General features: G+C 41.6%; 1 protein-coding gene across 1 annotated transcript in view; it reads left to right on the forward strand.

Moving 5' to 3' along the window:
- The first annotated feature begins 340 nt into the window (after positions 1 to 340).
- Positions 341 to 25,084, forward strand: part of b3gat2 (beta-1,3-glucuronyltransferase 2 (glucuronosyltransferase S)) — a 60,415-nt gene continuing 35,671 nt past the window's right edge. The window contains exon 1 of the mRNA XM_075474617.1: positions 341 to 1,389. Within this exon, the coding sequence (XP_075330732.1) occupies positions 856 to 1,389 (534 nt within the window). The 5' untranslated portion in view covers positions 341 to 855. The remainder of the gene's footprint in view (positions 1,390 to 25,084) is intronic.

Consider the following 25,084-nt stretch of genomic DNA (forward strand, 5'->3'; position numbering starts at 1 on the left):
TTCTATTTCATCTTAGTTAAACTAGACTAAAGATATTTGATATAGAAGAAAGAAATACTGTTACCTATGGGGGTCCAGGCACTCCCTCAAGGTCCCCTGGATTTATTCATATCAGGCAGGTCTTCACATCAAGTCCTGCTATTTTTGTTTTATAATTTATTCTTGAGAAACCACAACGAGCAACACGGGCTCTTCTCTCTTCTCTCTGCCTCTCTCAGGGTGTCTCTCTATCAGCTGGGTTCATTCTCAGCGGACACTGGTGCGCACAACATGCCCCCTCCCTCCTCTCTCTCTCTCTCACACACATCACTCTCTGTACGTCTCTCCCTCCCCAGTTTCTCTCAGTGCTCTGCACCTGCTCCTCCCCTCCTGCCTTATTATCCTCAGACTCCGAGCGACTCTCTGTCCTCGCCAAGTGATGCTCCTCGGCGGCGCACATCAGTGGTGTATCGCTGCGGGGAGGACCGCCTCGGCTTGTTTTTCTCCTCCGGAAAACACGCACCGAGGGGCGACTGAACATGGGAATGTAACGGGGCTTATCAGGGAGTGAGTTTGAGGAGTGAAGGACGACAAGGAGCTGTATAAGTCCCATCCGAGGAGGGAGAAGGAGGAGGAGGGACGACTCCGGGGAAGTGGTCCCGCCGGGACGGGGGAAGCAGTGGATTATTTATGTGCTTTACATAGTTTGAAATTGACTCAACACGCTGTTGTTGTTTTGTTGTTGTTCATTGTAGAAAATAAGATCGAAGGATTTTTAAAGAGAGGGTGTTTGGAGTTGCGGCAGGTCGTCCGGTGCCTTTCTGTTTGTGATGGAGTGAGTGGAAGAAGAGGACGCACGCTAACTTCAGATTCGCCATGAAATCAGTGTTTTTCAGTCGCTTCTTCATCCTCTTGCCCTGGGTCCTTATTGTCATCATAATGATCGACATCGACAGTAAAAGGGCGATCCGGGCTCCAGCAGTCGGCCGAACCGGGAGGGCGCAGCGGGCCGCCCGGACCGGCTTACCGGGGGCAGGTGGCGCCCAGAACAAGTCAGCCCTCCCGATAATCTACGCCATCACTCCGACCTACACCCGCCCGGTGCAGAAAGCCGAGCTGACCCGGCTGGCCCACGCCTTCCGCCAGGTGCCCCGGTTCCACTGGATCGTAGTGGAAGACTCCACGGTGCGCACCGAGCTGGTGGCGCGCTTCCTGGCCAAGTGCGGGGTGCCGTACACGCACCTGCATGTGTTCACTCCCCGCAGGTTCAAGCGCGTCGGGATGCCACGCGCCACCGAACAGAGGAATGTGGCTCTCGCGTGGCTCCGGCAGCACCGGAGCAAGCGCGACTCCGGGGTGGTTTTCTTCGCGGATGACGACAACACGTACAGCCTGGAGCTGTTTGAAGAGGTAACATGTTACTGTATGTGCTGGATCATTTTTGGCCCTGCTCTTCACAGGAGCGTCTTGGGGCTGAAGTGGGTTTGTGACACCCACCATAACAGGAATAATCTATAATCGTTTACTTTTGATGTAAAAGGTATAATGAGAATTTTATAGGATTAGAAAACTTTTGAGTAAAACATCCACCCAGTTTGGGAAAAAATGTTTAAAACATAAGTACATGGGGTTAATTCAACGCTGTTTGATTGTTTAGCCCAAAAATAATTGCACGTTATCTTAAATATATTTACACTTTACATGTTAAATTGTATTTGAAATTAATGTGGATCAAATCTATTTGGATTTAAGAGCTTTAAGTGTGAAATATCTCTCTCTATATATATATAGATATATAGGAGCAGATATCTACAAAGATACAGCAAATTAAAAAAAAGGTTTTATATATATCTATATATATAGATATAGTTGTGCCTCTTTATATATAGAGAGAGATATAGATATATATATAAAACCTTTTTTTAATTTGCTGTATCTTCGTAGAAATCTGCTCCTTTGTAATTGGACATTTTTATGTTTTTTATGTTTAATTTTTAGGTTGATTGAATTTAACTGGAGCCCTGCATAAACATGGTGGGGAAGCTCCAGCCATCAGCCATGGGAAACCATACTTGTTGTTAACGCAGTGTGTTCAGGGATATAAATGAGTGTGTGAAGAGGCGGGGGGGGTATACTGACAGAAAAAGAGAAGAGGTGGATGGTGACTGTGGTGGTCATGTTCTTGGGGGTGTTCAGGAGCACCACGGTTGTCACATTAGCAGCACTGTAACTGTCTGTATTTCTGCTGATCCACTCCATTACTTTATTTGCATTGCTCACTGCATGAGTCTTTACTAATGTGAGGTTGATGAGGGCTGGTAGTGAAGATGACTGTTTCGAATTTAATGAAATTATAGTTGTTTCCTTGTCATAGAATGTTACGATGGTAATTTTGTCTTGCACTGTTCTTATCAGATTATAAAGTACTGAGGCTGCTGGTAGACTAAAAGATTAAAACTCTTTTGATGCATCAAACCATATTGACTGGCTGCAGACTGCAAATGAGGCTGGATGATGTTCCAGTATCGACCCTGTATATTGGCAAACTGATACCTCCATTTAAATCAACGCTAGAGGTGAGAGTGTTAATGTGTTTTGTGTGTGTGGATGTATGTGTTTATTGTCAACTCTTTGTTGAAAGCTTGTTGTTGTGCCTCTAGTACACAGCGTTCTGGATTTGTAGGTAATGACAAGGGTTCCAGTCACTGCGTCAAATGCAACACAACAATCCTCATGCTCACTGATGAACAAACAATCCGGAAGAACACGCCTGATTGCTGATTGCTCCTCTCTCTGATTACTACATTTCAATAACAGCTGGCCCCAAATTGGAAACCGCCTTAGTTTGTTTTAGAAATGTGTTATGTACTGTATTAACTTTAGTTTTTAAATGAACTATGTTAGTTTTTACATCCTTTTGCCTCATTTGTGCATTTTTGTTGGCATTTGCTGAACTGAAAAGCAAAGGCACATATACATATAGGTTGCTTTGATTCTTTAAAGTCTGCAGCTTCTTCTTTAGATTTGTTTATTTCATAGTATCTGAGGCATCTGGATTTTTATACAGGAGTTGAAAAACAGCTAAACTGCCAGGTTCCTAAGATGAAAAAAAAAAAAGCTGACTGAATGATTCGTTTTCATGCATCCATGAAAAATTTCTGATGCTTCAGAAAATAAAAAAAAGAAGTCGGATCACAGTAGAAATATTGTTTCCATCTAAAGAATTTTGTCCACATTGTCTCTATGAACATATATTATCAGTACAATTATCATTATTTGGCAGACCTCAGCCCAATAATTAAGCTATTTTTACCATAGATTAATTGACCCCACCACCAATGGACTTGCACATTTATTTCTGTTATTTTGGTATTTAGGCATACATAAGTGAATGAGAGTAGGCTGTGAGTGAGAGAGTATCGTGTCACTTTGTGAAACTAATTTTCAAAAAGCATCTTTTATATTGTGGTAGTTTGGCTATTAATTTTATACACTCTCTGTGTGGAACACTTCCTTACTAATGCATACAGTGCATCCGGAAAGTATTCACGGCTCGGCACTTTTTCCACAATATGTTACAGCCTTATTTCCTAAAAGATTAAATTAATCTTTTATCTCAAAATTCTACACATAATACCCAATAATGACAAAATGAAAAAAGTTTGTTAAAAAATTTAGCAAATTTATTAAAAATAAAAAACAAAATTAAAACGTTTACATACACAGAAAGAGGTATTAGAGTCGTTCCTACAGTCGTCAAGACTCAGTGGGATTACATGGCACTGAAACGATCGGATAATTGGCTAAATTACAATAAAATTGAGTTATTAAGTGCATGTAGACACCTTAATCTGACAAGAATCGGGTTACTCGCGATCGGATTAAGTTGAAAGTCAAATTAAACGTGTTTGCAGATGGGTGAAGCACGTGGTGAATTAGACTTTGCGTTCTGCGCATGCTCAAGATTTTTTACCAAGGTCGTTTCAGTGCCATGTTACCCCACTGACTGTGAAACTTATAATATCACCTTCTTGATATTCCTGCTCCATCCTATTGTGGCCACAGGGCTCCTAGATATAGGCACAAGTCTGTTGACACACTATCATAGTACCAGCATGAAGCCACAATAAGAAAGCACTATGAGTGTTGTCAGCTTTCTAAATCACATGCAAGTAACAGCTTTCAGTTCAATTCATCCATCCATCCATTTTCCATTCCGCTTAACCCGACTCAGGTTCGCAGGGGGGCCGGAGCCTATCTCAGTTGTAATTGGGGCACAACCTGAACAGGTCGTCTGTCCATCCACACAGAGACAAACAACCACCCACGCTTCCTCCAAGGGTCAATTTAGAGTCACCAGTTAATCTAACATCCATGTTTTTGGGTGGTGGGAAGCCGGAGTACCCAGAGAGAACCTAGACATGCACGGCGAGAACATGCAAACTCCACACAGGAATCCTCTTGCTGTGGTGACGGTGCTAACCACCACACCATCGTTCAATTGAATTCAGTTCAATTCAATTCAAATGGATGGATGGATGGATGGATGGATAGCACCAAATCATTACAAATCATCTCAAGGCACTTCAAAGATACGGCCCGATTCAAGCCAATTACAATCCAATCCATTGTATTACAATCATGTGCCAATCAATTCCAATTAAATACTTTACAAATTATACCGATTCATACAAAGTCAAGAAACCAAAAAGTTGTATAGGAACCTAACAGATTGCACCATAACTTCTCTTCGATCCAATGATTAGCACCAGGCAACGGTGGAAGTAAAAACACCCTTTTAACAGGAAGAAATCTCTGGCAGAATCAGACTTCGGAAGGGTGGCCATCCGCTTCGACCAACTAGGGGTTGAGAGGACAGGAAAGAGGGGCCAAGGAGCGCCATTACACGAAGCTACGGATAGCTGCTAAAGGCCGGCGCACACCTTTACGATGTCATCGTTGCATCGTTTGTCGGGTGATCGGCATAACAATTCGGACCGTATTTGACACGCTCGCACGTCCACCGCACACACTTGCGAACCTACATAAAGAGTTTTTTGACCGAATGTTATCACATGACCGAAATAGGAAGCCACAAATCACGTGACTTTCAAACTGGAGGCAGCCATGTTTGTGTCGTAGTCGTTCAACATAACTAAGTGCGCTATTCCCATTGGCTGTTTAAATAATCCCGCGCGATGGCATCGGAACAGAGACCGCACACACATACGATTGTATTCGGCACAAGGAAAATCCGTACGGAAATATCAAACATGTTTGATTTGATCCGATGAAACGACAAACGACAAAATCGTTTGTCGGCTGCTACCGTACACCTTTACGATTCCCATGCGAAGTCATCGGGCCGACAAAATCGTACACGAATCGTAAAGGTGTGCGCCGGCCTTTAGAAAGAGAAACAAAAGTTAGTGACAACAATAACGTCGCATGTACATGGAGAGTAAAGAGAGCAGAGTGAGGAGAGGTGCATCATGGGAGATCCCCCAGCAGTCTAGGCCTATAGTAGCATAACGATGTGATGGTTCAGGATCACCTGAGCCATCCCTAACTATAAGCTTTATCAAACAGGAAAGTTTTAAGCCCAATATTAAAGGAAGAGAGGGTGTCTGCTTCCTAAACTCAAACTGGCAGCTGGTTCCACAGAGAGGGGCCTGATAACTGAAGGCTCTGCCTCCTTTTAGAAACTCTGGGAACCACAAGTAAACCTGCAGTCTGAGATCAAAGTGCTCTGCTGGGAAATTATCGCATTAGGAGATCTTTAAGGTATGATGGAGCTCGGTCATTAAGACCTTTAACTGTATATATATTTTCTCAAACCATGAAACACAACTGTATGGGTGGAATGAACCCCATAACATTCATTCCACCTTTAGTCTGTCTGACAGACTCACATAGTTTTGTGTTTGTACCGTAAAGTCCTGCTTTAATCTTCCTCTCAGTGTCATTTATTGACTCTAACCCTGCGGTTAAGGCTAGCTTAGTAGTGGAGTCATTGTAACTGCAGGACTTGCAGTTTATTTGTCGCTTACCCATTCTTGCGAGCAGCAAAGTTAAAACTGCACATTCCTACAAGATTTACACTGAGTCCCCTCAAACTTGTTTCCACTCACAAGACAGCACTCTACCTTACATGACCAAGTCTGCTACCAAACAACTACTTTGACGAATGAAAGACTATGGTTATCTGTCCACTTCATCCTTCTAATCTATCAATATATCCAATCAATCAAAATACAGGAGAATTAATTATTCTCCTATAGTGGAAACAAAAGCTTTAAATTGCTGAATTTCCCTCCTTTACTTCCCCGAAAACAACACAAATGGTCATTATCCTGAGCTCACAGAAGGCTGATGCTTATAGCCTACTGTGACACGCAGTGTTCGTGTTAAATTTGGTTTCTGTGGCTCGGTGTGAAGAGCATCTGTTTGATTTGTTGATAGCACACTGTCTTCTCACTGTCCTCCTTCCCATTTCATTACCCCGCTCCTCTGTGCAGGTAATGGCCTGTCATAGAGAGATAATAGGCTGTCACATGGCGGTAATAACCTGCAGAAACTGTCTGCGGGCCTTAGACTGATGAGAGTAACTTACAGTGGGTGGTAACTTTACATTAGAAACTCTAACATCGTTTCAGGAAGAAAAGTGATTGAGATAACATTTAAGCTGCTTAAATATTATTTTACCCTGACCCTTGGAAATAATATTTTTTTAATTAATTCAGTGTAGGCTTCTACTGGCTTTAACAGCCAACGTGTTTGTGGTTACCTAAAGCAACTTCTACAAATGCGGCAATGAGTGCTTTGTTAAGTGTTTTGATGTCTCCCAAACTATTGCATCACAGTTGTACAAGATACTGTACTACAGGGCTGTAGTTGACATTAAAATGAATGTTGATCCACCACAAATGGAGCATCGCGTTAGTTCTGGCAGACCACGTAGTCAACGTGCCCTTTGCCTATTGGCTGACGCCGACCCAACCCTTATGGCCAGCTGCGCTCAATGGGTAATCAGCTGCTGCTCTCAATTGGATGCTGGCATTTGGGGCACTTCATTTAAACTTGGTTTGCTGTCACTGCTTTTTTTTTGCTCTCTGCTTGCAGCCTTCCACAGCAGCTCCCCGCGTAGGGGCAAAAAGTTTTGCTTCTGCTTACAAGACGTAGCTCCGATTAGCATACGCGCCGATGCTAGTATTATTATTGTGCTGCTTACCCTGTCGTCCGGCATGGATCCCCGCTGCCGGCGGAGTCGGAGATTCGGCTGAGATGGACGCGTGGAGGACATCCAGCCGAGCCAAGACGCGACACCGGGCGAGCTGTCACAGCGCGCCGCGGTCAGAGTCAATATAGGCCGCGGCGGGCTCCTGTACGTGGCAGGGCAGCCGCGGTAAGACACGCGGCTATCTTACACCGATTTCACATGATTTTGCGTGACTGTAGCTGTGTGGCGCGGGTCTTATGCCGGCACATTTGGATTACAAACCATCCTCCCGATTGGTCCGTTTGGATCCTCGCGGTGATGCTTCTAAGGTGCAACAGGTGCTACACACGGCTGTGGTATGTATGCGTTACAGTCGATGGGTGCGGCGCACCTGTCGTGTCGGGGTGTGGGGTACCTCATGTCACGGTAGCCACAAGATAGCTTTGCAAGCCAGTTCGGTAACAGATAGCTGGCGCTACCTAACTGGAAACGTTGAACTAGCTAGCTACTGGCTAGCCTTTGACATCTTGAACTGAACCAATTGAAGTGTGGCATTTCATATCATTGTTGTTCTATGAACCGTTCTTAAAGTCTGCTAGTTTGCGTTGGCTAGTATGCTAGTGGTGGCTAAGGCTAGCAGAACTGTGTTTGGAACCATACAGAGGAGTTTTCAGCTCTTAAACACATCAAAATCACCTGCGTTCAACTATGTGAGAGAACAGACTCACAGGTTTAGCAATTCTCAGTATTGAGTCTAAACGTGCAAAAATTTAGATTTGGATGAGTTGTTAGGAGATTTGCTGCACAGCAATCGTTGCATACAGCTTCTGTAATTTGATTCTGTATAGCAATTAGTTGATATACATGTTTTGTATTGGTAATGGAGCCTAAGTGTACTTGGCTGACTGAACTACCTTTGAATATTTATTCAACTGGTAAATGAGCTCTGGGAATTATACATTTTTAAACAGTGGATACATTTTTAGGTGGCTCGGTTTTAATAAAAAATAAATAAATAAAAAAAAAAAGACATTGTGCAGCTGTGCCTCTGTTTAAATAAAACAAGAGCCACTGGTAGGGCTTAACTTGCATGAAAGATACTGATTAAGATCGAAAATAATTTGGGATGAAGTCAAATCATTAAAACCGCTTCCGGAATTGATGGCATGAACAGCAATGACAGAGGTCATTTGTGTTATGCTTTATGGCTTGTTTAATTGTGTGGATAGAAAAAAAAAAAAAATGCAAGCTCACGGTGATTTTAACTTCCTAGGTGGGTCAGGTGAAGTGTGTTAAAAGCTCTGCTTGGCTTGGATGTTGCTCTGCTTGGCTTGGATGTTGCTCTGCTTGGCTTGGATGTTGCTCTGCTTTGCTTGGATGTTGCTCTGCTTTGCTTGGATCTCATTTGCGTTTTTGGATCGGATCTTGCTCTGCTCGGATCTTGCTCTGCTTTGCCCTGCTGCAAAGCGCTGTCGCTGCTGTGGAGACTGACCATATTTTTTATGGTGTACCTAAGTGGTTGAGGTCAATGCTTGCCCCAATAAATTGGTAGCTAATAATTCGTCGGGGGGTAGGATACCCTGGTTCCAACTAATCAATTGGCTGGCTGCGTTCCGGTATGGTCTGTTGGGGGGTTTGTTGCCTTTACAGCAAATGGAAGGCACTCCACCTGAGGATGCTGCTGTTCCCTGTCTTGGCTTCCATGGAGCTCATGGAAAAGTTGGGAACTTCCTCCGAACAGAGCCATACCGCCAAACATAATTGTATGCATTCAGAATAAGCTTCTGAAATTCATTTCTGTTTCTCGTCTCGTTTTGACGAGAGTGGTTCTGACAGAACTGGGAAAAAGGTGCCGGGGTTATGGGGATTAAAGAATGTGGTGTATAAAGTGATGATGTAATCAATCACATATTTCAATTGTAGATTTATTTAATTGTGTAATCTGTTAATTCTACCCAAATAAAAGGTTTTATAATACAAAGAAAGACAAAGAAAGATATATTAAAAGTGGACACCAGCTGAATAGGTCTTGTATGTCCTGTATAATGTAGTTATTGCAAGGAGTGAGCAGCTCCTCTTCTCTTTGTATAGATGTCACCTGATCAAAGTTGCAGCTGTAAAGTGCATACTATAGAAGAAGTCATTTGCTTACTTTTAAGTGTCTTGCTCAGCCCAGAATCAGAATGCGTGATAGATATGCAAAATGTTGTATACCACGTTCTCAGAGGTGGAAATAAGGTTGGACTTCACACAACATGATGGTACTGTTTCCCTAACACCCGTGTCCTTGTTACCCTTTGCCTAAAACTAAAGGCGTCACTTTGGTTAAGAGCTGTGTTTCTGGAGAGGGTACAGTACTTCACAACTTCAGGGCACTGTCAAGCTACCCTGTCACATATTCCCAGAACTAATTATGCTGGTGTTTTAATGTGTGCTTGGCTTGCAGCCAGAGAGACTTCTTTTTCTGCCTGACAGGTATAGCGCTTGCTATACAATGCTGTGAAGTATTACCAACAACTGCAGAAATGGAACGAGGAATGAAAACCTAACGCAAACATGCAGCACTGGCATTTATGGGTTACATTTTTTTTAAATGGCATTAAAGTGGGATTCTGCTCTTACTTTGTGTCGGTGTCGCTCGTACAGTTTTGAGCTTGTGCGTGAGCAGTGTGTGTTTGTGTGTCACCTTCGTGACAAAATATGCTCCCGCTGATATCTACACTTGCGTGAGCTGCAAGAAAGGTGGCTGTAAGAAAAAAGGCAGGTGTCTAAATGTCTGTCTGCCTTTGATGTTGGCAACCAGATATAAACAGAGGAATGGGATCACAATTATGCAAGATACAGTCATAGAAATTTAAGGTGCATGGAAACATGGGTTCCCATGTAGAACCACATTTACCAAACCATGCAAAAGAGGTACTTTCATTCATAAATTTGAGTTTCATCACTTTTCTTCTATAGTATTAGCCACTGTATATTAAAAAGGGAAGGACATTCTATCTTCTACATGCCAAATTAACAAATTAGGAACTCCAGCTGCACCAAAATCAGCCTCATTAGGGGTTGTTGATTAGATTTTAGTTATTGCTTAAGCTGTTTTGCTCGAAGAACATGCTACCAACTAGTACAGAATAATGAGAAAATGTGCAAGAACCACACGTGTTTCCCCTTCTTATGAAAAAAAAATAACGTTTGTACATGGAAAGTGTTTAACAGGCTTCTGAATTTCTGCTCTCTCTCTCTCCCCAGCAGCAGAGTCAGGGAGCAAAAGTGTGTATTTGTCATTTCCGCATATTAGCCAGGTCTCAGTTTGGCATGGTTTATTATGCACACAACACATTCCAACCGAGTCGCCTTCCAGCAGTCAATAGAGTGGCGGAAAATGCAAGGCTGCTCATTTAATGCCAACCATGCAATTACTCTTTGATTGGCCCATAACACACTTTTTTCTGTTGGCTTTTAAGGTGATTTTGGATTTTTGGCCTCAGGAGTCAGGGTTTTACTTTAGCTGTCGAGCAAATGAAAAGTGGTATAATTCTCTACTCTTTTTTTTGTTACTGTTTGTAGTTTTGTATGATTTAATTTGTTTTGTGATTTAGTTCATTGTTGTTTTGGTTTAAATTGCTAATTATTGAGAGTTAATCAATAACTGAATTGCTTGCCACTTCCCAATGCTGTCTTTCTTGGGTCAGTTTCTTAGCACACGGACCCATTCAGAGTCAGCTGTATAAAAAGTAATCAGGAAAATTAAGCTGTTCCATTTTTTTCTTTACACTCTCAATTCCTGAAAAGCTGACGACTCTGGAAACTGAGGGTTTTTTTCAGCTGACAGCAGCTGTAGGCTTCAGCTTTGTGATTCAGCTCTCTGTCTGTTAGCCAGGCTAAACTTAGCCAGGCAAAACTTTTGTCAGACCTTCTTTGAATAATTGGATTCCCCCGAACCTGAGAACTGTGCAGTTACAGCAACTATTTTGCAGAGTAGGTACTGTGGTGAATGCTCTTATTCCAAAGTGTGACTCTAAAACACCTTTCTGTGATGGTAGCATCCTGAGTTTAGTGTTCATTTACTAGTTTTTATATTGTGTTATGTTTTTTCAAATTGTGTGTTTGAGGTGGAAATAATTAACATCCAGCATCCTTGGCTAGAGCTCAGACTCTGAGAACGGTTGTTTTATTTCTCCAATGATTTCTCTTTTAAATTAATTGGAATTGCTGTGTATTTTCCTTATTTTTTAAGTCATCAACTGACAAGTCAATTAGTCAGTCAAACTTTGTTTTACCATTAAAAGATTCAAATACACACGTGCATCTGGTACATTAAACATGCACAGTATTTGATCATGTATCCAAGCAGCAGACTGAAGACCTTCAGAGAGCAACAGACTCGTGTGGAGGAGGCAGTCAGAGAAACCGGTGGAATAAAAGAACCAGAGCAAAATGGGAAATTTAGTTTCCTCAAACCCATATCAGCAATTATAATAATTACATAGCGTAGTGGGAGAAGCGATGGGTGGTGGGGGTTGTAATATTAGGGAAGCGAAGCTGAAAATAGATACACCTCACTAAGAGAAATTTTCTGTTGTCTGGTAGGAGGATAAAGATGGGGAAGAGAAGAGAGGTTATAGAAAGGCTGAGGGCTTTTTAAGGGCCAATGTAAATGCAAAAAAGGTGTTATGCACCAGCTCTCTGCTTATTTATTCTGCCTGATTTTCTGCCAGTTTGATGAAACACCCTGTCTGTGCTCTCTATTCCGTCACTGAATCTTTTTGTTGTCCTTTATTCACTGTTTTTTGTAAAAAATAAAAAAAAGTTATGCTACATTGATCATGAAAAGAATATATATTCATCAAAGGTGTTTTATATTAATAAAATTAACATATTCTGTCTTGACTTGCTTTAAGATTGCAAATGACATGCAAACGGGTGTGTCCTAAATCTGTATTCTGAGTTTTCAGTGTCATTACAGCTTGTTATCTACCAGTTAGGTTCTACAATTGAACCTTTAAAACCTTGATTTATGTTAAATAAGCATTATTTTTCACTTTTTTATGTCAGGCATGTTTAGTCTTCTACTCTTCTTTTAAAGTGTTCTTCAGAAAACACTACCCTGATCCGCCCTCTTAGGACATCAACTGTTTTGTCCCAGCTCCTTACGCACTTATTTGTCTCCAAAATTGTCTTCCCATTTGTCTCGGTACCTGACTTATCGCACTTACTCTAGCACTAGTTATGCTCTCAGCCGTTTGGTTTTGGAAGGAAATGCACTTATGATTTCTTGTGACCTTAAGTTCTTTTGCCTACCGATGTGGAACACACTTATTGTAAGTCGCTTTGGATAAAAGCGTCTGCAAAATGACAAAAATTACGTAATGTAATGTAAACAGATCATACTGTTGACGCAGCCCAGTCTCACCAGAATTTGGGAAATATAAAACATTGGTCCACATGTCCAGTACACACTGTAGTAGTTTCACAAAGTTGTTTTGTGTAGCACAGCGTTACACCCATCCATTAGCTTCCACTTATCCATAACTCTAACCATTTTATATCTCAACCTAACCGTGTATATTAGTTCTATCACTAACCATGTACTTTTAACTCTTAACCTTAACCATTAGTGGATGTGAGCAAAGTAAAAGATTTAATTACACCTGGTCTCCACTTATGTACATGTTAACTCCATTATATATGGACTATGGCCCCTACTGCTAAATGTTAGGAAATGCATCGTTCCTTTTATGGATGAACTTCACTTCTGCTACGGGATAAAATCTTTTGCCATTAATTTTTATAAAAAAATAAGCGCATGGAATGACAAACCGACACTTAAAGTACAAGAAGAGTTGTAAGGCAAGAGGTTTGTTTGTGAAAGACTTTGTTAAAAGTTTTCACTTAAATCTTTCAGAAACGCAGTGATCAGTTTGACTGTAAAGCCAGTATTCTTTGCCTGTGTGCTACTACATTTAGCAAATAGGCCCACTGTGTGAGCAAAATCCATCACAAAAGATCAAATATTTAAATATACTCAAGGAAATAACAGAAGGCAGGGTTTTTCATATCCATTGGAGAGTATGCTGACTCTGAAAGGAATTAATGGACTTCTAGTAGACTCTCATGCATATGTGTGTGCTTAGCCCCTCATTGTCAACATCATTAGTTATGCAACAGAAGCTGTAGCACAGCCGAGAACTGAGAAAGGAAAATGTGGCTATTCTGCCGTTTTTAAGCCACTTTTAAAGAAATTGCTATGTATTTTTCCATAGGTCCATGGACATGTTTTAAAATCTGTCAGGAGATTGTGTTGATTACCAAGCTAACATTAGCATGTCAGCTGTCTTAGATGGTAAATGATGGATTGTAATTGATCGTTGTGCAGCAAGCTCATTAAATCCACAAATGTGTAGACCTTCTGCTAAATAAGATATGCGCTACACCTAGCTTGTGTTATCCTCAGAGGTGCTTCTGTTGCTGAGCTTCCCATATAAGCCAACAGCATCAAAATTGTACAGTTGACAGCAATTCAAGTTCTGATTATAGTGTAACAAAAAGCAAGGAAACATGATCTACTAATACCACTGTTTTACCAATATAGAAAAAGGTAAGTTTTAATTTTATGGAAGAGTGGGAGAGCAGCATTTAAGGCGCAAGTGGAGACGTTTGTTCCTTTGCTTTTCTTTTCCTTTTTTTTATTGATTTCATTTACCCCCCACACGACAGGTTTCAGACTATTTGAAGCCGTCAGACCTATCCTCTGTGATTTCTCTCGTTTTTATTGATTATTGCATAAAGCCTATTTCTTACCAACACAAATGGTTTTGTTAATAAGGGTATTTGTAATTCTTGCCTTGAAAATAATTGATTTCTGTTTTTTTAAGGAGCTTTTACTGTTCTCTGCAACTGCTCATATGAATTTCAGCTAAAAATACATTTTTTGGCAGCACTAAGCTTTATAGGCAGGGAATGCGGGACACAATTCTTTAAAACGATTGATGTCCTTGCTACTGTAACTGTAATTGGTACCATACATATATGTTTATTTATCTATTATTTCATTAATTAATTCATTATTTCTTATTTATTTAAACTTCAATCTTGTGTTCATGATACAACATTGGGACCTTACACGCCCTTTTCTGGAAATCTAAAATAAAGTACTCCAGAAAAAAACATTGCTCCAAAATGAGATATCTGTCAAGTCATTGATGAGAAAAGTCAAACTAAACCAAAGTAAAAGTCAATATTTGAAATGTTACCATTAGTTAGATTGGATATGTCATGAAAAATTGGGTCTGTATGTGCTGAATTTTGTTATGTTTAACTATACACATGCTCCTAAATTAAATTGTAGTTCACACAAATATATATTTCTTTGCTGTAGATGTAACTGAGACACTTGCACCGTTGAGCCCTGAGCACTGACTCACCTGCCACAGTGTTAAACTCCCCTTGACATCGCTAACTGTTTATAACATTTTTACATTTTCTCTGTACCTGTTGCCTTGGATAAAACCATGCTCCCTGCCCTCGCCTGCTTTCAATTCTTGTGCGAAACTTATGTGGCACAACCTGACTATAGTCAGCAGTGTATTTAGGTCACCACTTGGTTGCAATGTACTTTAAATGTACATTTTATGCACAGTAACTAAACACATTCATAGATGTAGGCGCAGCATTTGCACACAGTCATGTAGGTCACCATGTTGGTAAGTACTGTTACCGTGATGTGGATGTATAGCTTTGTAGACATTCTCCTTCACATACCCAGCATGCACACATCGTTAACTCTTCGTTATTATTTTTTTTCACACATAAACCTATAACACATTCAGCCAGCACACGTATCATGCACCATTGCATCAGTTTCATGGCGTATCCTCAGCCTCTCTAATTTGATTAATTCATTTTCTCCCCGTACAAACCCCTCCCGCCATTGCCTGTGCCATGCATATTAATATTGAGGCAGACAAAAATACACTTGATTAAAATCACACCAGACCCAGCCGCCCGAGTCCCGTTCTGAAATGCAATGATGACTCTCTCTCCAGGGCAGGAGGCAGGGAATGAGAACATCCATAATGGATTTCATAAACTTCATCATTAAGAGTCTCTTTGTGTGTGTACACACAATTCTCACCTATTTGTTTGCAGGGAAGACTGTCAGAGCTGATAACCCGACCAAGCCGGGGCACTTCCAGACAGTGTCCTGGCTGTGAGACAAATGAAATGTGATTCCTCTCAATGCCGTATTTTTCACCCCAAGGTTTTCTTTTGTTTACTTGTAAATAGCAGGCGTTTACTGACTGGGCCCCCCAGTACTGTAATTTATCAGGACTTATAGGTTCTCACACGCTCAGCTGAATCTGAAATTATTTTTTTCTGGGTGGCAAAGATGAAGTATTTCTTATCTCAGTGCAGGGTCTGCCCCCGGGGGAAGATATTCATATTGATAATGATATGGGAGCTCTCTAAACACTTAGACCGTGTCTGACGGTGGCTCCAGCCGTATGGCCAAATCTGATGCTGAGTACAGAGGAAAGGTCTGCACAAATGTACGAGTGAAGCAAACATTGTAAGACTTGGATTCAGAAGGGACACATGCCCGGCCGATCTCAACATTGGTCTCAAATACAAGTTTTCACCTCCTTCCTTTAGACCTCCTCTGTTTAGCTTGTTAATAAGCAAGCAGATTTGAGTTTTCCTGTTCTGGTTTATTATGAAAAAAAAAATACTAAACGGCAGAATCTGACTTGGGATTTTGTAAAAGAGAATGTGTGGGTATTGCATGTTGTTTCTTTCTTCTCTCTTCTCTTCTTTCCCGATCAGTACGCATCAACAATAGTTTGTAGGGAACAGAGACAGATTTGGGGTAAAGTTTTTGTCCCTTTGAAGTAAGATTTATGGTATCTGTCTGTCTCTTCGTGTTGAGCATTATGGGTATGCAAAATAGTGCATAGCCCTTGAAAATGACGATACGCACAGGTCAAATGCAGATTGGTAACAAAGTTAGAGAGACAACGACAACAGATTTGATCACCAAAAGGAGGAAGAGTAAAAACAAAGAAACGATGAAGAACTCAAACAAAGCTGCACCGGACGATCTCAGATATTTCCAACACTTGGTTTTACTCCACCAGGCAAAGCAAAGCTAAAAGACCAATAATAGCACAAATACTGGCATAAGTAGCCTACACCTCAGACGGTTAGATATATAGCTGTAGCACATAGCATCAGTTATCTGCCATCAGCAACATGCTTTCAACAGGTTGCGTATCTTTGTGAAGCCGTGTAAAGGTTGAGTAGACACAGAACGCCTAAACTAGCAGTGGACGTAATCCCAATATCATGTTGGAGAGTGTGTTTAAAGTGCTTATGAAACGAATTTTAATTGTTGGAATTTCACAGTTTTTGCTGCTGATTCTAAAGGTTCCAAGCCTTGCGATTAAAATGAGATATTGTCTGGATAATAATTTATCCGGGAAGTCATGTTAAAACGGGCTCAAAAGGAGCCACATTTTGTCTTTTTGTGCGAATTCTTTTTTTAATGCGTGACGTCATAGGGTTGACACAGAAGTTCTCGTAGTCTAACTGTAATGGCGGCGTCTATGGCTAAGACATCACAGCACGGTGGAAAATATTGTGTTGCTGGAGGAACAAATGGTGTTAGTTGCAAAAATAGCAGCTTCACTGAAGGCATCTCTCTGCACATGTTTCCCAAACCAAAAAATACTGGAACTGAGGCTGACAAGGAGAAGGCAAAGAAGAGAGCACGGTGGATACAGTTTGTACGGAGGCATCGTCGTGATTTTGAAGTGTCCTCAACATCCGTGTTGTGCTCCGTACATTTCCATCACAACTGTTTCACTAAAAATGTGGAGATCGCGGGAATGGTTGGGAATAGGAGACGTCTTTTAGCTGAAGCTGTTCCAACTATTGACATCGCTGGACCTGGTGTGCAGACGGAGACTGTCCCTGCTCGAACTACTGCTCGGGCGCGAAGACAGGTGAGTCTGAAATTTCCAGATCGGACATTACTGGACTTATTTTTTTTATATATAATAATGTTCGCTTACTGTTCGCTTCTGAGAGGCAAGTGTCGACCACTGCTATTGGCTGGGAGCACGGTGGATCGTATCACTGCCTGCTGCCGCCTGCCGACAGCTGCACCTGTTACGGTGTTTGCTGCTCGGAAGCAGGGGACTGCTCGCTTTGCTCTTCGGCCTACACACATATGCAGCTAGAATTGCTGTCTGGTCTCTCCGGTGATTGCGCCGGCTACGACATCCGAGGCTCCGTGGATCAGTCCTACCGATGGCTGCTGTCAGTCGTGCCGAGGCCGGGTGCCCATCTCCCTGCCGCCGACCCGTGAGGATCCGCAGATGGGGCCGCGCACTGGAGGATCTCCGACCCGTTAATCCACGCCATTGTTTATTAAGCTTACATTAAAACCATGTTATTGTCACATACGTTTTTTTTAAGTGGCTGGATTTCAAAGTGCCCCTTCGTTAGGTTTCAACGTGTCAAAGACAGCGCAGCAGAATGCCATATCTGCCAAACCGGCATGTTCAAATCTTTTCCAGTTTACCACAGCAAACATACACTATTGTGTCATTTGATTAATAACATCTTAATAATAATCAGCGTGTAGTAGGAGCGATGGCTGTTTTGTGCCTGTCGATCCTGTGCTGAAAATGGTAACTTTCTTTCATTTCCATTACCCATACGGGAGGTGCAGAGAGCCTCTACAATATAGATATTAAATCGATTTGTGTGGCTTAAATTCAACAAAAGTTTTTCCACATAATGTTAGAGGTGTGTTCTTTCGACCTGCTGATGTTTGTATCAGAATTTTGGTTCCTTTATGAGATATAGGTCCATCAAATGTATGTTGTTTTCACAGCCAGCCATACTAGCAAATACGGGAGTCAACCCTATGACGTCACGGTCACGTGGCCCATTTCGCACCAAAGGCCACATAATTCACACTTTTAAATGGCCGTTTTAACAAGTTATGCCCGGAAAATTTAGTTCAAGTTGGATTGATGGTTTTAGAAAAAGACAAAAATTTCATTTGAATGATAGATGAACATTCGTTTCAGTGCATCTTTAAGAGGGAGCCAGTATCACAGAGATGCTGTTCACACACTGACACAGTTGTCATAGCTGTTGTCACGCTTGTTCTGCAACACCAGAGTGCTGCTTGTAAGCACAAACTTGTATGGTGCTGACTACTTCTGGTTGTTTGTGTGAGCAGAGAAAGGCGAGCAATGGTGCCATTATGGGAAAAACTTCTTCAGCAGCATGACGGCAGCATCTCTGCGTGAAAAAGGGCTTGTATAGTCTGCTCAATCAGACACACACACGCAGCAGAACATAGTGGTGCATTAATCTTGGTCACTGTATTCTTATTGTCTTTACACCCTGAACATCTTACAGGCTGAGGGCTTTAAACATACTACTTAAATATCCTGAACTGAGGTAAATAAGAAGAATACCGTAATTCCTCAAACAGAGGCTGGGATCTTTATATATTTAAAGGGTTTAGGGTACCAGGCCTGTAATGAAGGCAAGCCTTTATTTCTATTTGTACATCCATAGTGCCTTATTGCCTCAAAACAAAATCTGGACCACTGCACAGAAACACTTGTGCAATTCTTATGATTTAAGTAACTGAGACCATTTCAGATATTTGCCGATATGGAACTTTTTCAATAAAGAAATAAAACACAGTGTTAATCTGGGCAAAAATTCAATAATCAGAACCGTAACTGAAGCCTACAACGCAAAGAAATTCAGAATAATCTCTACAATTTATGGGCGTGTAATGGAGGCAAGAGGGAATACAACGACATATGTAAAACTGAAGTGGCAGAGAGAGCTGCGTGTGAACATATCTGATGATGAATGGTCACACATTTGGAAAACACAGCAGTCACGTGTTTGGAGACTACATTGCTGGAAAAATTGAATTCAATTTTTTTTATAACACCCAAAATTAGGAATAAACATGCTTCATTACCACAGCCATGTTGGAGAAGCTGTGGAGATGTAAATGTAAACCATTCACATGTGTTCTGGCTCTGTCCTAAGAGCCTAAGATAAGTTATAGGCAGAATTTTGGGTTATGGTGTATCCAAGTCTTGTACATTATTATATCTTGGTGTGATTGTGTTGAAAGATGATAGATACATATTGAAAATGATGTTAGTAGCCTGTAAAAAAACAATTACAAGACCATCCCAGGAAGATTAGATATAAATTATGGACGAAATACATATTATGGAACAACTGACTTATAAAATAAGGATTCAAGAGGATCAATGCTGCCGGAAGAGGGAGAAATGGACCGAATACATAAAAACGACAGGACAAGGACCATCACATTGACATTAAATACGGATCAAACTGTAGAAACATGGTGATCCAACATGTTCTTTTTTCATATCTTTGTTTTTTTATTTGTTCCCCCCCTACCCCCCGCCCCTTGTATAATGTTTACAATGCTAAGGAAAAACAATAAAAAGAAAGGATCAACAAAATAGAAACACTTGTGCACGTCGACTGATGTCCGATGTGAATTCTGTAATCTCCAGTAGATGTGCAAAGCTCCTTTTTTTCCCTCTCCAGAATTTTTCCTGAATATCTGTTGAAAAACTTGAACTTTTGAGGTTGAGTTTGCTGCTTTATCATGCTGTGTTCCAGGAAGTTTATTCTTATATTTACATTCTTTCAAACATTTTTCTCATATTTCATGATTTTGGTGCTTTCTGCAGAGATAAAATACCTTGCATTGACTTCATTAAGCTGAATGCCATCATGAAACATTCAGGGAATTTGCTTCCAACAGTTTACCCATTGCTTTAGAAATATGGAATTTTACTGAACTTCTCATATACAGTAAGCATCCACATGTGCACACATTTGCTAAATATATAAACAAACAAACAAATAGATAGCAGAGGATTACAATATTCTATTGATTATATTCTTTTCCAGGATTGTTAAAAACTCTGCTGTTCAAATTCTGTGAAATAGGACATTAAAAAAAAAAAGTCACATATGCATAAACATTATAGGTACATGAATGTATAAAAAGATAGATTGAGCTCCTGATATACTGCAAAACTGGCAGTAAAGGCAGCCTGGACAACAGCCAGAGGCAGAGGAGCCAATTGACTGGTTACCATGCAGCTGTTGAAAGACTGAATGCACAGCTGCAACCGGAGCTGCCAAGTGTGGATGCTACTTGGACTTGGAAGTTCCTGCATGGCCAGCTTCTGTTGGAAATCGGATCTCAGTGATTAAGAATATGTGACTTCATAAGTTTAATAGTGGTTAAAAAAAAATGCTATATTGTGGATTTTTACACTACACCACTTCAGTGGGTTGAGACCATCACAGATCAGTTAACGAAACATGCATGTTTTAGGACTGTTTAAAAAATTTAACACCACAGTAAATGAAAACTATCCTTCAATGCAATTAAATTAAAGAACACACTCTTAACGTTTTACTAGAGTGTTTTTTTTTTTTTTTTTTTTTTGCATTATGTGTGAACAGTCAACATATCATGAATGTGAAGAAGACAAAAAAAGACGATTCTGGACTTAGGAAAATTATGACTACCAAACACTTTTTCCATTCTGGAAGGAGAGTTGGACGGACTTTACATACACAGCAGACTAGCCTGCACTGGGGCTGTGACCAGGAATAAACAGGGTAGACTGTCATTGAGGAACCTTACATATGCAAGATGTTGCATGTCCTTTAAGTATGTGGAGGACAGTGCGATGTGCTTTGCACCCATCTGTTGTGGCAGCAGCATCACAGAAACTGAACAAACTCATAAAGAAGGCTGCCTCTGTGCTGGGGACTGTTCTTCAACTCTCGGAGCTGATTATACTAAAAAGAATGCTGCACAGGCTACTCAACATTGTCAGGATCTGGGTTTTTAGTTGTGCTTTTGGACTTAGTTATTGGTATTTTTATTCAGTGCTCTTTGTGTTTTCTGTATTAGATCAGTCTTTGTTTCCATCTTAGTTCTGTTTCTCTTAGTATTCAGTTATGTTTAATTAATCCTTGTGTATTCTTTGTTAGATTCATTTTCATAGTTAGCGTGCTCTCCCTTGCCCCCTGTGCCATATCACCTGCAACCTGTTAGTAATTAGCCACCAGTTCCTGCTTCAGTAATCACCTCCCCAGTATATATGTCTTTCTAGTTCCACCACTCCTCGCCGGATCCGCGTCTGAATTCCCCGTCCTATTCCTCGTCTTATTTCCCTCTCTAGTCATACTTGTCACCCGTCTCCCTTCCCGTGAACACCACTTGCCAGTTTTGAGTCTCCTTAGTCTGTTTTGTTTTTTGTTCCTGTGCTCCATGTATTCCTGGATCTTTGATATCATCATTTACTTTGATTAAATCATCATAATCAACTCACCTCCTCTACGTTGTCTGCATTTGGGTCCAAACTCCGTTATTACATCATGACAAACATAGTGGACAACACTGCACATCCTCTACGCGACACAGTGATGAAACAACGTTCAGTCGGAGGCTTCTTCAGCTTTGCTGCAAACAAAGAATGGTACAGGAGGTCATTTCCCATTTAGGGTTAATAAAGTGTAATTCAGTTCAATAGGGCTTGATTTAAAAAATCAGAACTTCATGCTGTTCTAAAGATTGAAAGACATTTCTCTTAGATGTAAAAAGAGCAATTTTCTCATTTGATTGTTTGGATGTTAACAGACATGATGCTTCTTCCACCTTTTATCCAGCCCTTTGGATAACTACATGCAGATATCCAATACAAACATACAGTACAGTAGTGTATAGTGAACTTAAACTAATGCTTAGCTCAGTGCTGGCAGAACTTTTCTTGGAAATACTGCTTTTGCCAATCAGTCTTGTAAAACACCAAATAAAAACTTCAGCATCTAAACTCAATAATCATTATTTACCTGACTTTATTATTCTGTTTGTGTCTGCTCTTTTATTTGATTTATTTTACCTGCCTACAGAGAATTGTGGTAGAGCAGCATGCGCTCAGCCTTCCTTCTTTGTTCAGATAAAGCTAGCTGAAATAAGTTTGTGCTGCAAACTTTTCCAGTGCCAGCAGTAATCTGCAGATGGTGGCATGAAAACCAGCATGTGCTCATGCAGTTCGCCACTGAGCAGAATAATGTACCATCTGCTGAAACTCTGTCACCCCACAGCTTTGCCTGGCTCCCAGCAAACATCATGACATTGAATTGTTGTCGATAAGACGACCTAGACAAAAAACAGGTAAACCAACAAATGTTGTCAACTGCTTCCTGCACCAGGACCTAAATACATTGCTGATATCAGCTCAGTGTATCCAAAGCTGATGTGATAAGCTTTTTAAAAAAATCATCCTTTCATATCAAGATGTCGAACTGACAAAACTGATGCTAAACGTATCCTGATCATTACTGTCTGTCACTCTCTTGCTTAAAAAAAATCCAGATTTAAATGAACTTGAAAAAGAAGCCCAGACTATCCTGAGTATGATTTTGAATCCAAACAAACAGCCACTATTGACAGACAGACTCATTTAAGCTAGACACATTCCAGTTAGACTGCAGAGAGTTAAAGGCCTACAGAAAGCTGACACTACACCCAATACATAATGATAGTACATACACAGAGGAACAATAATGATCATTGGACTCTACACCAAAACATTTCATAAACGCATGAAATTTGCGATTTTGAATTTGCCGCTAGGAAACCTTCCTGGAATTCCAGACTGGGGGCGGGGCTTCCGTGCGACGTCACAAGTGCCATGGTTTTTCCTGGCTGCCTCAGTGTTGCCAATTTAGCTAGATTTAGCGACTTTTGGCCATCTCTGGCGACAAAAAAAAATAATCTAGCGACTTTCGGGCTCAATCTGGCTGAATCTAGCAACAATTCAACTTGTTTTGTGAGTGACAAATCAGTTGCCCCACGACACCATACAAGCCGAGACAGAAGCACTGCAGGACTGTGGCAACCCGGTAGCCTGATAAACCAGCCTAAATGGATTGGATGTCTAATTTAGTCTGGCACCGATCAATGGATACAACGGAACATTGTTGATGAGCACAACCCGTTGTCTTTCAAACCGCGTCTGTGCCTATAGGCCAACGCTCTGACCAATCAGCGCAACTGACTGTGACGTAGTAAGCGCGACAGAAAGCTTTGGTGGGAGGGGACTCTTCCAAAACTGATGCCAAGCACAGATTCTATAATAGGACAGATACGCCACTCACGGTGCATTTCCGGTTTCCAACGAGGCGATTTTGGTTGCAGTTCCACCCTCTTTCCACGTGGGGCGCTCAATTTTGGAGACCAGAATGAATGGAGTCCTATGGAGCTATACGCCCTTTCGTGCCCTTATCTCAAGATATAATTTTTTCTCTAGTAATTCGAATGTTGTTTTCGAAAAAGGGTGTTTAGAAAATACCCATGGCTGAGTTTTAGATTTTTAGAGCCACTCATTTGCTTAAAAAAAGGATTTGAAGTGTATATGACGTCATACATAGCGGGTCGACCAGCTGTCATTAGCACAATGCTAGCGCGTTGTGGACAACAAGAAGCCAACCAGTAAGAAATCAAAGCGATATATGTACTCGTTCAGTAGATTTTTTACTTGAAACCCATGTTGAGCTCTCAGAAACTACATTCAAATCTGAGCGCTCTTGAGGAGACTTAGGTGAAACTGACCATTTGTAGCATCTAGCTCCATAGGGCCCCATTCATTCTGGTCTCCACCGACGCTCCCAGTGGAATTCTGGTGGAACTGCAGCCAAAAAGCCGGTACAATGGGGCTTAATACAGAGTGGCAAGGCTGTTCGTTATAATGGCTGTGTGCCAAGGCTGAATCAAACGAGCACTGTTCCATTGCCGCCGCCATCTTTCTTGTTGTGCTTTCGCTTGTCTATGTTCGCTTCCACTGCCCAACGTCGCACTGCTCTGTCGTCACTCCCTCAAAACCCCGCACCAGAACCCTCTGGCCCGCCCGCGTTGATTCAAAACACATCTCTGCGTTGTGATTGGTTTAGTTGCCATCTGCCAGATTCAGGGCAGTATTTTCAAAATGACAAGTGGATCGAGGCCAGACCCAACCGCAGGCAAAACATTTTGCCGTCCAGCAGTTGGCGCTGGTTTTCCAGGCTAGCAACCCGGCATTTCCTGTCAAAACTGCAGTTTCAAGCTAGCTACAACGAGGGTAGGTTCACTTCCTGTTTTCAAAACAACAGCACGTAATGGCTTTCCCTATGATAAAAGGCAACGGGTATTTTATTTTGTCAAAATAACAGGAAGTGCGTTGCTCACTGCGGCTAGCTTTAGCAGCGCCGAATTCGTCGGAACAAAATGGTAAACAGCCGGTATTTTGTCAGGTTTTCAATACGTTGGGGATCTAAACGACTACTTTCTCGCCTGAAAAGTTTCAAATGTTGCGGGGACAGAGGAAGCAGAGAGACCTGCGGTCTTGTGTCTGTGCCTCCCTGTCCGCCTGCCTCCTCTCTGGTGAAATCAGCCGGAGCCATCCCGCCGTGTTCAGCTCCCTGCGGTGCGGACACTCAGGGGGAATCCACCTGGCGGAGAGCGGACACACCGCGGGATGGTTGCCCTGAAATCAGCCGGCAGAGCGATCATCAAGAGCCCCGACGTGGACATGATCGCTCTGCCGGCTGATTTCCACTCTCCACCTGGCGAAGAGTGTGTTCGCTCTCCGCCAGGCGGATTCCTGTCCGACCGCAGGTCTCTCTGCTTCCTCTGTCCCCGGTGGTGTGAGCTGCTGGTGCTGAGGACAACACACTACTCGCAATAAAAACTGCACTGAACCCAACGTTTTATATTTCCAAGCGACGTCCCGCGGCACACAT

The sequence above is a fragment of the Odontesthes bonariensis genome, chromosome 2, assembly GCF_027942865.1.
Source record: "Odontesthes bonariensis isolate fOdoBon6 chromosome 2, fOdoBon6.hap1, whole genome shotgun sequence".
Lineage (NCBI taxonomy): Eukaryota > Metazoa > Chordata > Actinopteri > Atheriniformes > Atherinopsidae > Odontesthes > Odontesthes bonariensis.